The sequence below is a fragment of the Thunnus maccoyii genome, chromosome 3, assembly GCF_910596095.1.
Source record: "Thunnus maccoyii chromosome 3, fThuMac1.1, whole genome shotgun sequence".
Lineage (NCBI taxonomy): Eukaryota > Metazoa > Chordata > Actinopteri > Scombriformes > Scombridae > Thunnus > Thunnus maccoyii.
Genome location: NC_056535.1, coordinates 20,942,572 through 20,956,488, shown reverse-complemented (window position 1 = coordinate 20,956,488; position 13,917 = coordinate 20,942,572). Strand labels below are relative to the sequence as shown.

Sequence of the window (13,917 nt, the reverse complement as noted above, 5' to 3'; positions counted from 1 at the left end):
TTGTGTCCTGACCGATATGTGCCTGCATAAATACACCGAAGAATTACTCGTGGACTTCCACAATTTTACAAGCCCTTGGCATTATTTTGCATTATCTGTCAGCCAGTAACAACATTTATGTTGTCTGGTAGATAACTTATTAGGCAAAATGACTATGATTTATGGAATTACATGGTTAATTAGATACTGCTTACAGCCGAGATTGCTCTGTAAACTGTCTGTCCCCTTTGGTTATTCACCTACTCATGACAAAACAAAAAGATGGAAACATTATGTTTTTACCTACAGTCTTCACCTCCTGAGGACAATAGCAGGGGAAGTACAGTATATGACACCAGCAGTCTGTGTTTGTGGCTTGTTTTCTATGTTCTGTGATGCCGTGAATACTCAGATTAATTTTATTGCTCGTTGACATTGTTATTGGTACTTTCTGACAAAAGGCACCATTGTCTGCAAAGGTCATGAGGTCGCTTAATTACGCTTGTTTATTGAAGCAAAATGATGGGAGCCTCTCTAATGATGTGTGTGCTGCTACTGCACTGGTTTTAGCGAGTGTTACCTGAATTGAACTGGTTGTTTTTCACGTAGACCAAGAGGAAAGACGCCTAGAAAACATCTCAAACCAATTAAATGAGATTTCTGTCCGAAAACAACTACTATAGGTTTTTCCATTAAAACCTTTTGAAACTAATCTCCTGCTGCTGAGAACACTTGTCTCTCCTCGTGGCATGGATAGGAATCAGCAGTGAGAGATAAATAAATGGCCTTTAAAGAACATTGGCCCTCTTGTCAAGACACATACCCACTCGAGAGCAGCAACAGTCCACATGTCAACTCATTCTCTTCCCATTTCCTCTGCTCTCCTTGGTAAGACACTCCTGTCTAATGAAGAAGAGGGACTGCAATCCCAGAGGTCTAAGCAGAGCTCTGTCATCCCTGAGTGTTGTTTTCCCTCTGGACAGCCCAGTCATTGTCCACTATCGAAGGTAATACTCACCAATCAGGATTCATTACAACACCAAATGAACTGCCCACCGCAAGCAAACCCGCAACTAACACAGAACTGCCCGCGAAAAGAAATAGGCCTCCCAGGGACCCCCTCCAAACTAAATTGGATTGCCAATACGGCCCACAGACGTTTGAGAAGTCGAGAAAAACAATGGAGCAGAAAATAAATACTCCAAAGCCACAATGATGACTCCACTTGGTAAACTAACACAGTATTGATCGTCTTCTTTTTTTTGTTTGTTTAGAAAAGCCTCATCCCTGCTAATAGCTGTCTGAGAGTGTAATCTCTCCCTTGTCCTCCCCCTCCTCTCCTCCCCTCCACATTCCCTATTATGTGGCTCCTTTCAGCGCGCCTCAAATAGTTTAGGTTCAGTGTCGCACTGGGGTACGGGGCATGGGACTGGGGACCAATTGTTTGCTAATGTTGACACCTGCCAGAGCAGGCTTGGTCTATTTGGGGCCCGCCAAGCTGCAAACTGGATGCTCCCCCTCTTTAGCGAGATTAAGTGTGGGTTGCTGGGGTCACAAATCACTGGACTCCCTCTGATGTTGTGAGGCACAGAGCCAGAGACTGAGAGGACTAAAGAGAAAGCTGGAGAGGGAGGGACAGAGGAGGGAAGAGGGATAAAGAGTGACAGTCTATTGTTACTGAAAAGGAGGGGAATAATGTATCTTCTTGAGTGCGCGTAACCAGTGTGCCCCATTCAAAAATATATCAACAGTGAAGCCACGTCGCCCTGCTAAAGCACACAACAGATTTCTGCTTTGCCTTTTGGGTGCATAAATGATCAGCAAGATTTGAGTAGCTTTTTTTTTGTTTGTTTGAAATTCAGCTTTAACACGAGAAGCCCAATTGTCACACTCTGCTCCTGGTCTCCACATAACAGCTTGTGCAATTTCCACACCCAAAATACAGCATTAGTAGTAAGAAAATAATATGATGCAGTGCATTAAACCATCTGCTTTCATGAAGATTCACAGGACAGACTTTCTGGGCTTCCAGGTTGGGTGATTCTACATTATAATTGCTTCACAAAATAGTCCAACAAAGTGTTTATTTTCCCAAACATATATGTTCACTTTAAAGTGTTTTAAAGCACACATATAGTGTAAAACCTGAGAGAAAACCAGCGTGGCCATGACAGAGTGCCCAGCACCTCCTCCCCCTTCCTTTGCAGATGTACATTAATGCAAAAAAAAAAAAAAAAAGCAGAGATCTGAGCTGCAGCAGAAGCACCCTCTCTCCCTTTAAAACTGCTGCTGTCCAGCCTGATCGTGTCAGTTTGAAGGCCCCTATTCAAAAGTATTCATGCATCTGCCTTTGAGGCACAATAGCAGCTAGTTTATAAACTGTCTGCCCAGGCACCCAAAGGCTTTAGTTCTTATTGTTTTCAGCCCCTTAATAAACTTTTTGGAGGAGTTCATCAACTTGCCTGAATAGCCTATGCAGCAAGTCTCAAGACAGAAAATAACAGAAGGGCCTTTTCGCCTCCCTCTTCTTTCTCTCTTCCTTTTCTAGTGGCTGTTCATCTAACAATGGCGAGAGTAGGCTGTCAGACATCACAGAGCTTTTTTTGTACCAATACAAGAAAAAAAGTATTCAATAAAAAGAGAATGCGGCCTCTTAAAAATGGGAATCGAAGACAATTGTATTTTTGCATTTGCACAGAAGGCAAATCTCCAGTAGCAATAAGCTTAAAAAAATGTATACAAAAATTTAAACATCTATATAAAGACACAGTGTTTGTTTTGTGAGGCTGTGGAGTTATTACAGTAAAATGATGCTGACATTTTGCAGATATTGTTTGTTAAAAATACAAATATGTTTGACATTTTAGATTAAAAAAAAAACTGTTAAAGGTGAGAAAACCTTTAACTTTTTCTGTATCTGAGACGTCTGACACCTGTTAGACAGGCAGCACAAATGATGGGATGCAATAAAATGTAATTTTGGCTGTAAGCCATTAATCCACTGTTATACCTTTAAACTCTGTGGAAAAAAAATTTGCCAAACTTAAAAGTCTTTAATAGATGTCTGCTCTAATTAATTTCATACCTAATTAAAACAAGGCTACAGTCCATGCAGGCTGCCCTGTTTAGCCCGCTGGATGGCCATAATTGAAGTAATAGCGGAAAAAAGCCTGCTTAGAAATAAAAGCCCGCAGCGGTCCAATTCAACAACATCACCATCCATCCCCCCTTCTCCTCCTCCTCCTCCTCCTCCTCCTCCTCCACCACCACCACCACCTGACCCAAAAAGGCCTTATTGGCTGCCCCGGACCAACCACCTACTGTTTCCCACCGATGCACTCGGTGCATTTTAACACCCTAATTAGATGTGACAAGTTTAACGAGCTGGTTTCAGAGGAGGAAAAGCTGGTCAGGTTATGATTTCCGAGTCAGACTCACAGGGGAATCTCTGGACAGCTGATTCCTGTCAGTCTCATTCATCTTCTTCCAGCCAATTAAACATTACTGCTAACAAAGCGGTGGCAATTTGGGGAACACATTAAACGCCTGAAGTGGAAACGTAAAAGTTTGAGGCGATGCCAAGAGGCTGGTAACGACACTAGTGATGTAATAATAATAATAATAATAATAATAATAATAATAATAATAATAATAATACATTTGTCATGAAATATAAACATAATGAGTGTTTGCTCAGGACAGTAATTGAAATATTCACATTACAACATGCTGGACACTCTGCAGTGTAACCGTGTTTTTGATGACATATTCCACAAGAATAATAAGGTAATAGATAGAATAACAGACTAATACTTAAAGGCAACATTTCCCAGAATAATTACTGTATACACTGGAAATTGTACATTCAAATATGTTTAACCTGTTTCAGCACAAACACAACACTTCTAGTACCGAGAAATTGATTTACTTATAAGAGCATGATTGCAGAATTATAGAATAACCTGGCATTTTTTAGAATAAATGAGCAATTTAAAATAACTCCCATCCCTTTGAGATAAATTACACAAAGAACAAATTATGTAAAAACTAAAACTAATAAGCTATAAAAAAAAATAAAATAAAAATGAAGCCACACTCTGCCAACTTTTGGATAAAGCAATTTAAGCAAGAAAAGTACAAAGTTTTATTACTAATACCCCCACCTGTTGACATGAATGTGTGATGCACATGTGTTGCCTGTGTGTGTGTGTGTGTGTGTGTGTGTGTGTGTGTGTGTGTGTGTGCGTGTGTGCGTGTGTGTGTGCGTGTGTGTGTGTGTGCGTGTGTGTGTGTGTGTGTGTATGAGGGAAGTCAAACTTAAGCAAAAGAAAGAAGATGAAAAATGGAGATTTTCTATTTATTTTGGCCTGCAGCCCTGCAGGCGCAGCGCAGGAGCCCCATAGTGAAAATTGGCGGAATAAAACACAGACAGAAATGAGAGACGCGCTGAAGCACCCTACTGTTGTGACAGGATACCTGGAGGGCAACGCTTCCTCTTTAATTTGTCTCGTATGGTTTGAGACCCCCAACCAGACATCCAATCCTCAGAGTCTGCATAAGCCTACTGAATTTAATTCTCGATGGTGAAATTATATGCTATAATTAAATATCATATCATTGAAAAATGCTCAGTGGCATAGAGCATCTTATCGACTTGGTCTTTCCTCGGCTCCTTCGTTGTTATCACATTAATAGTAACAACATCTAAAATGGGCCTATCAGCATTTGTGAGGGAAAACTGCAGGCTAAACAAAAGGCACCTATGGGTTTACAGCTTATATTCTGATATTTTCGAGTAGGAAATGTTAACCTTGAAATGCTACTATCTGCGCCTAACAATGTGTGATCATAACCCCATAAATGAGGGGAGAAATTGAATCCTTTTAAGTTATTAAGCAGGAAAGGATTATAAACTCGTCTTTATAAATGAGCTAGAAATCCCCATGTCTTCCTATGTACACTTTTAAATTTCCCACAAGAAGCTGGAGAGGGAAGATTGCCCCTTTTTTTCAAGAGCCCCACAAGAGATGGAAAAACCATTTTTGTGCCCAGATAGGGAGTCGTCCCACATGGTAAGCGCCACTTTAATTAATAGACAGCCTTGAGAGGTATCACTGTCAGCCTGGATAATGGTGGCACAGCTAGTGTTTGTGCTTCCATGAATATTTCTGATGTGATGAAAGTCAAATGCCAGCACAGAATGAATTTAAGCCTACTCCATTTTTTTTTTATATTCAGCCTAATGCTGTCGACACTTAAAGCTCCTGACAGTGAAATGTCTCTCCGGTTTGGTAGGCCTACAAGCTTAAACTGCACTCCTTAAAATTGATGCATTACTCATTACTCACATAAGCAATGAGTTTCATGTTATTAGGTTGCACAGTACGCTCCTGTTACCTTGCTGGAACTAATTTGTTACACTGGTTGCAGCTCTCTTGTCATCAAATATGGCGGCATGTCATCAGCAGCACGTTATTTTTTGAATAAAAGAAATAAAAAATGACATCAAAATTGTCTGGTGGAAATGGTTAAGTTAACATTTTTTTGATATTTCTCATATTTTCCTACAAATAATTCCTGACAAAATGAATAGATGGAGAGAAAAATGAACAAATCTGCAATTAAACTTTTGTCTTTTTGCAACAAAAACACCAATTTTATCCCATTATTGCCAATGAAATGTTGATTTGTTACACCGTTTCAGGCCTACTGACTGAGTCGTTACCAGGCAACGCGTAATCTAACAATCAAAGCACAAACAGCCATTAAAGCGTCACCTACATGGAAATAACGCTCACTATTTATCCATCTGACGTGTAATTATCATTATTTTAGTATTACTGAGTAGTTGTTGAGTCTATAAGCTACTCATAAATCCTCCAGGAGACACGTCATCCTGCTACAAATCAAAAGAGAAAGACGACAGGTAGCTACGGTCACCTTTCCCACACAAATCATAATTGGTTTGAAAAACAAAAAACAAAAAAAACTGAACATTCAGAAACATGGAAGGACACCCAATTATGCATAAATTATATGGGCCTAAACTAAAAGGCTTATAGGCTGCTCTAACTCATTTGGCTCCATTAACATCTTTATTTTGGACATGAAAATGTTCAAAATTAGCCCATTAAATTAACATTGTTTACTTTTTATAGGCCAACTTAAAACAAAAACAAAAACAAACATAAATCTGCGTTGTAAACAAAACAAATTACTGTTTAGTTTTAGCAAAAACTGATTTGATAAACCTGCTGTTTAGTTAAAAAACTGAATTTTGTTTCAATATTCAATTATCTGTATTTCGAAATATGGATTATTTTATTAATTTTATTCATTTAGGACAAATCGCTCAGAATTATTATTATTATTATTATTATTATTATTATTATTATTATTATTATTATTATTATATCGATCATGTGTCTTTCAGCTCCTGCCCTCTTTATAAGAAATGTAGGCCTACCGATGTAAATTCCAGTGAAATGTGGCTTGAGTGGCTGCGGGGACAGGGGAGGTTAATCCGAGTTTAATGCAGTGAAGCACAGCGCAGGGTCTGGGCTATGATGGGTATGTTATCTCTGCCCAACATTTGGGTCTCCCTCAATTTCCACCCAGCCAAATAGCTGCGAGAAAGTGCAGATGGAGTCACTCTCAATGCCTGAGGAAAAAACGTTATTAATAGCTAAATAACTTCCCCATACTTTCACTGAATCTCTCTCACACACTGTTCCAGATGGATTTGTTTGAAGTGGTCTCTCGCTTCATTCCCCTGTCCTTCTCATTCAGCACGGCTTTAGACCCGAAATATAGCTACATTATATTACCATACACTTAGAGACTGGGTGTGAGCGCACGCGTACGTGTGAGTGTGTGAGTGCGCGCGCGCGCGCGCGCGTGTGTGTTTGTGACGTGGGGAGCACGGAGGGGGCAGCGCTTCACACTTTTCATCAGTGTAGGCCGAATTTATCGTTAATAACAGCTGAAATTATTCTTTTTTGTGTTTCTTTGTTTATGTGGTTGTGTTTGGAAGAAGAGGATGAACCTGATGAAACTACCTTTTTTTGCGTAATTGATTGACGTAAATTAGTAATAAACCTTTACAGGCACCTTTGCACATGCTGACACAGGAATGGAAAAGGCAAACAATAATTCTTTTCTCTAAATGTGTTTTAAATTAAGTGTATTTAGCACCGCATCACAAGTTATATTTCACTGGATCGTAGCTCAACCAATCCTAAAGCTTGATCTTTGGCTCGTCTGACTTCCTCACACCTCTGCGCTGCTCTGTCACTTTCCCTCCCTGATGCTCGGAAATAATCCCACCTGGCATCTGTTTAATTAGACTGAGGACCTCAGGTAATCCTGCGATTTGCTGAAATGTCCATCGCCTGTCGCCATCTCATCTGACGGTCAGGCAGGACGCATCAGTGTGGCAGATGGACGCCCGACAGCTGATTCACCTTCACTCACTCTGACCAGTGTGGCGCAAAACAAAAGGATGGCCAAGTTTGCGCAGATGTAGTGCAACCTTTCCTCCCATTTCTTGCGCGTAATTGAACTTTGGCACAGAATTTAACAGTCGGACATGAGCATTAAAGTGCGCATATTGGGTGAGAAACATGTCTCTGCACAGACATAATGTGCACCAGAATCTCAGCTCGGTAAACAATTATCAGAATTAAAAAGGACTAATGCGGTAGCGTGAAGAGGTGGAACTATTTTCGGTGCACACACTGAGTTTTTGGTCGGTTTACCTTCCACTACAGCATGAAACAAAATAAAATTTACAATATTGTAATGTGGTTAGCAGTTTAAATACACATTTAATAAAGCTAGATTAGTGCAGGGATAAATCCGTGATGTAACCTCTGAGAAAATCAAATACACAAGCCTAATAAACAAATAGATAAATAAATAAAGTCTTAAAATCTGGATAAGTAAACGGAAAAAAAAATCTCATGAATTTTGTGCCCAGGGCGAGCCACTGTGAGCTCCGCTCTGAGATGAAAGTGAAAAGAAATAAAAGGCTCTATTTAATCTGCTTTAAAACCCCTCTCCACATAAGGGCTGTGCTTCAAACTCGGAGAGTGAGAGGCTGATTGGGGATAAATACATTTCTTACCATGCCTGCGAGCTATTACACCCGGCACGAACACAGCCACCTATTCAGCAACCATCGTTTCCAGTGCTTACTCTAATAAGTATTAACATTATTAAATGCCATCCGGATGCCGGTAGTCTAAACTGCATTACGCACAGGGTGCGTCTCTTTTTATAGCAACGTAATTTAGCCTCAATTTAAAACACAAGCAGCGCTAAGAAAAACACAGAAGCAGGAACATTATGGCATCTTGGATATTTCGTACCAACAGAAGAAAGTCGATAATAATTCAATGATTTTACACTTTACAAGTCAAACTGTCACATTATCCAGCAAAGGTGTTCTCAGTTTTACGCCGCTGACTTGCGCGTAACGACCAGACTCCTCAAAAAAAAAAAAAAAAAAAAAAAAAGTTGGACATTTACAGCCAGCAGGGTTTACAAACCATCTATATGGACACTGGGGATATTTGCAACAAGGTGACATTTTTCTTATAACATTAATGCGTGGTGTGACAGAAGAAAAAGACCGTTTTCACGCTATCAACTGATTCTGCTCCAACGGGTCATTATATTAAATTACAAAACTATCTACCAGCGGGGCGTACTGAATAATTCATCTCCTTTTATGTCTCTCCTTTCCCTTTGTCCAAACTTTTCTCTCTCTTTTACCAGATTTTTGAATGAGAATGGACGGGCCTATCCTCTGCTTTTCGCTGCCCTGCTTTCCAGGATTTGCTTTTGTACCTCGGACTCCTCACTTTAGAAAAGCATCAATGGAGGGGAGGTGTTTTTTTCTGTTTTTTTTTTTTTTTTTTTTTTTTTTTAGCTCGTGAAGTTCATCTTCAAGTTTGGAAAAATTTTGGCAGTGTCTCTTTTTTAGAAGAAAAAAAAAGAGGGGAGGAGAGGGGCTTTTGTGGGACTTATCTAAACCCCATTCACACATGTTTGATCATCAAAAAAGTCCAACCTTGATGTCGTTTGGAGGCTGTGCATTTTTCACCCCATAGCTAAAGAAAACAATGAAGAACTGAGCTAATTAAATTACAATAAAATCAGAGGTTTGTCTTGCAAAATTAAAAACAACAAAAAAAAAGAAATTTAAAATGACCTAGAATAAAAAAAAAAAAATCTTAAATCTTCTATTTTAAAGTAAAATTATTCTGTTGCCCCCTCTGTGTTACTATAATTTTATTTAGAATTTTACATAAAACATAAAATATGCCACATTAATATTACATATCACTAGTGATAACAATACATTTTAGGGTTATTATAAGCTTGTAAACAACAAACACTGACAGCGCATACCTGCGTCAAAAGCTTTATTTTTTTTTCTCCCCTCTCTCCTCGCAGCATTACTAATAGAGCCAATAATAATATGAACATTGATTTCCACTTTAACTGACAAGTGGTGAAATGTCACTGAACTGACATCGATTGTGAAATGGGTCAACTGTCAGCTGTCGTTTAGAGGTCGTTAAAGGAATGAATGAATGAGCAGGAATTCGCTACACAAATTAATTTTCTGCAGCTAAATACCCTCTGCCAAGGCTCTCATAAATAATTGAGTGAATGAACAACTGCTGGCTCGGAGTTGAAAGCAGGAACAAATTCTCTGCGTTTAGCTGCAGCTCGGATGTGGGACAATTTCCCAAGAGGACGTAAAGTGGGAAGTCTATTTAAAACATTTGCTTCCTGCTTACAAGGCTGGAATTTACTCTTCATAGTAATAATAATAATAATAATAATGATAATAATAATTTGTTATTTCAGACATGTACAAGTTATTATCGACAAAAGGAGTTACAGGGCCATATATTTTCTGCTGTTAACTTACATTTATCACCGAGGATGCCATCGATGCTATGCTTTGTTTTCTTTTCTCCATCTTCATCCTTCTTATCACAGTCATCCTCGTCATCTTTTTTGCCAAATCGGGCCCTCAAAACGCGGCTGATGGAGCTCACTAATGGCAACAAAAAGGTAAATGGGTGATTAGCTCTAAAACCCATAAAAGAACCATAGTAATCCTATAATGCATTTTTTTAGAAGGATACCATACAAAAATAGCACAAGAAAAAAAAGTTTTACATGAAGCAGCTGCGTTGAAAAATGTTTAAAATAAAAAATAAAAATCTATATGGGTCAAATTATACTTTAAATACAATAATATAATTCACTTTTGAGCACCACAGGCACATTTTCCCAACAAGAAAATTATAGGATGTTTTTTTTCTTCCTTTGTTTCTGGGTCAAACATCTGTAGGTGTTCTTCCTGCTAAACTGGAACATTTTACTATCAGTAACTGGGGCTTAAAAACGTGTTGGATTCAAAGTGATGTTCAGAAGTGATGCTGCAGTGTTCGCTCGTAATAAGAAAAAAAAAGAAGTGCAGCTTACCAGATGAAGCCTCACCTGAAGGAACTGTGCTTCTGTCGCACACCCCGTCCTTCAGCAGCTTATCCCGGATCTCCCAGCTGAACATACCCGGGTTCTCTCTCTTGTACTCCTCGATCCTCTTCTCCACGTCAGGAGTTGCCACCTGCTTTAGGTTTGAAATGGTGTGAATCGCAGGAAGGAGGGAAAAAAAAGACCAAAAAAAAAAAAAAAAAAAAAAAGATGGAGGAAGAGAGTAAATTTCAGATAGTTTTAATTGAGAGAAAGTTTTAAGGATGAACAAAACTGTGATCAAGTTGTATATAAATACTGAACACATAATTTTTTAAATTAGGCTATTTATAATTTTTAATGGGAATATTATGGTTCAGTGACTCTGAACAGGAGGTAAAGATTTCTTAACGGCACTAAAAGCTATAAAATATTCAGCACCTGTGACAAAGTTTAGGCTCCTATTTACTATAATAAAATACTATATAGATATATATCTCTGTACCTATAATACCTACCATTTAGTATTAGGCTATACAATCAAAAAACCGCATTATCAGTCACTATTGGGAATTGACAATGTTTTTAATTTAGTTTGTTACATAAATATTTTCATGAAGTTATTTCTGTTTAACAATGATATTGATTATTGGCTATTTATTCAAATATCAAGGAAGAATAAAACATCAGCTCGGATGTTACAGGTGGCCTTAAATGAGGCGTGATGACTAAATAGACGTCATGACACACAGGTCATCAGTTACACGAGGGCTATTTATCAATAATAATAATATAATATAATAATAATGATAATAGATTTTTTTTCAGACATCCAAACGTGGATCACACATAAGTTTTGTTATTTTTGTCTCCATCGGTCTACAGTGATGACCCAACATCAGGTTTGGGCTCACTCAGGTGTCATGCACCTCGGGCCCCTCTCCACCACCCATCATCATCGTGCTGCCCCTGACCCGCAGACCCGTTCAAGGATCCCACTCACCCTGGGCTTGCTGCCTCCTATGGCCCCCGGACGAATCGAGCCGGTCTCTTGGTACCGGCAGAGGATCTTGGAGACGCAACCGTGAGAAACTCGCAGTTGTCGCGAGATTACGCAGGGTCGGATGCCGTGGTGGGCCATCTCCACAATCTTGTGTCGGATGTGATTTGGCAGGGGCCTCCCGTTGATGAACACTCCGCCAAGCTGGTTCACCCTACCCTGGCCCAGAGGGGTGGATACTGCGCCACAATAAACAACAGAAGTCTCAAAACAACAACAACAACAACAACAACAACAACAACAACAACAACACTACACTCTGCTCTGTAAAGTAATGAAATGTTCACTTCAAGGTAGATGAAGCTACAATTTAGCCTGTGATGAAGTCAAATAGCAGCTTGTTTGCTATGTTACTGACTTTTAATGGGACGCAGTTTACGCACATTATCATATTATACATTTTCAAGAGAGCGTCGTGCCAAATTCATCCAGCGTCAGTCTGGCTGACAGGATGTATCCGAGGCACTTCAGGATCCAATTTCACATTCAAGAGACACTAAAGAGGGTGACACTTCCCACCTTGATTATTCCTAGTCATGCTGTACAAATATTGATGTGATCCTTTGAGCCATCTCTTTGCTGTGTGTATTATTGCCATTTCCAGCAGCAGGACACTTGAACAAATCCTGGAGCTCGAGTAACTTGCAAGCTACGTGGTTTTTGTACATTTCAGTTCAGAGCACTTGAGCACGAACTGGGCGTAATGGGAAAACTGTTTCCATAAATGCATGCAAATACAAAGTGATCTTTTTTCCGCCCATATGTTCAGACAACTTGAGTGTGGGCATCGAGGTGGTGAAGTTATATAAAAAAAAAATTAACAATTAGATTGCATTTTTTGTGGGTGTGTAAAAGTCATAGTTGGAGAGGTAAAATGTTGTTTAAAATGTAGATAGCTTTCTTTAAAAAAACATTTGCTTTTACTGTCATCTGAGTTATTATAAATGTAAATTACTGCTTCAATTTCAGCACAAAGGATAGTTTATAATACATGTTCTGGGCCTATTATAGTTATCAATGCAATTTATCCATATTTTAAAGTTAAATCATAAAAAACATAATATATACACACAAAAGAAAATAAAGTCTTAGTATAAATATTTCAGGTAGATGCTGTTAAATAAGAGGGAATTATTCAGAGTGAATTAGTCTGAATGCAAATAAACTAAAAAGGTTACAAATAAATACAAACTGAACACATAAATTACTAAAACATATCACAATATCAAGCAGAAACAAAACACACGAGATATTTCTGTGGGCTGATTTTCAAAGCGCGAGCTGCTGATTTTCTGACACCATAATTGAGTTTTGATCAGACTGAAGGTTGTTAACTTTAATCGTCACTGACTGGAGGTCGTATTTGTTCACCCACCTTTTTTTATTTCCCAGCACGTCGCCGGCAACAAACTGTGCTCTGTGTGTGACTATCGTGCTACAAGCTGACAGAGTGAAGCACTGATGAGTTTTGTCACAGCACAAGTTCAAACACATGTTGTCATTTTTCTTACCTTCCAGTGGGAAGCCGGTTCGGGGGTAGTTCTGGCCTGGCGCAGGGCGCACCATCCGAGGCATTGTTCCTGGTAAAGTAGCCATCATTTAGCTACTAGGACAACAACAAAACGGACTCTGCTCGAGCCTGCTACTCTCACAAAGTCCAAGTCAATAAACGGAATGTCTTCAAAATGCTCAAAAAGACGCGCAATCTGCTGTCAAATCCCAATCCCAGGCGGAGAAACTGGACTAGCCCTTCTTCCACCGGGGGAAAAACAAAAGTGATGCTCTCCTCTGGTGCGAAGAATTTGCCAAAAACAAAAAATAAAATAACGGCAGGAATACAAATAGAATAAAAACAACCTTTGATCAGGGACGTCTGCAAAAATGGAGCAGATGCACTTAAAGTTATGACTGTGAGTTGGAAAAAAAACGCACTGTTATTCTTTTCCCTTGGTGTAGTTTGGGTTCAGTATAATGTCTGCTGGCGGGTTGGAAGTAGTTTAAGTGGCCAACTTTCGTGCATGTCGTAGGAGGAGACAGCCGAGCGCTCCCATAGGCTCCCTGGCCTTTCTTTTATGGATGAAAGAGAGTGGGTTTAGCCAGGAGCCAACCGACCAATCAGAGCAACACTTTCCACTTTTAATTCACTGCTGCCTCCCTCATAAGACCCAACACACACCAGGACCGGTTCAAAAATGTGTCTGCTTCCACGACATTCAGCTGTTCAAAACTGCAGAATATTCACGTTTTTTTTTAAATGATCTCTTTCTTTCTGTCTGTCACCAGGAAAAACTCAAGAAATTGAGAAATATATATAAACTGCACGCGTGCATCCAAAATAATTCGTTAAAAAATCATAATTGCAAGTTATTAAAAATACTATATTC

The 13,917-nt window shown here is 39.2% G+C and overlaps 1 protein-coding gene across 3 annotated transcripts in view; it reads right to left on the bottom strand.

Moving 5' to 3' along the window:
• Positions 1 to 13,132, bottom strand: part of pax7a (paired box 7a) — a 45,772-nt gene extending 32,640 nt beyond the window's left edge. For 2 of the 3 annotated variants that reach the window (XM_042402848.1, XM_042402856.1), the window contains exons 1-4: positions 13,045 to 13,129; positions 11,477 to 11,712; positions 10,501 to 10,630; positions 9,923 to 10,051 (exon numbers count right to left, since the gene is read on the bottom strand). In XM_042402848.1, coding sequence (XP_042258782.1) covers positions 9,923 to 10,051; positions 10,501 to 10,630; positions 11,477 to 11,712; positions 13,045 to 13,129 — 580 coding nt within the window. Of the gene's footprint in view, positions 1 to 9,922; positions 10,052 to 10,485; positions 10,631 to 11,476; positions 11,713 to 13,044 lie in introns of all 3 variants that reach the window. The other variant, XM_042402840.1, reaches the window with a different exon arrangement.
• Positions 13,133 to 13,917: the final 785 nt, after the last annotated feature.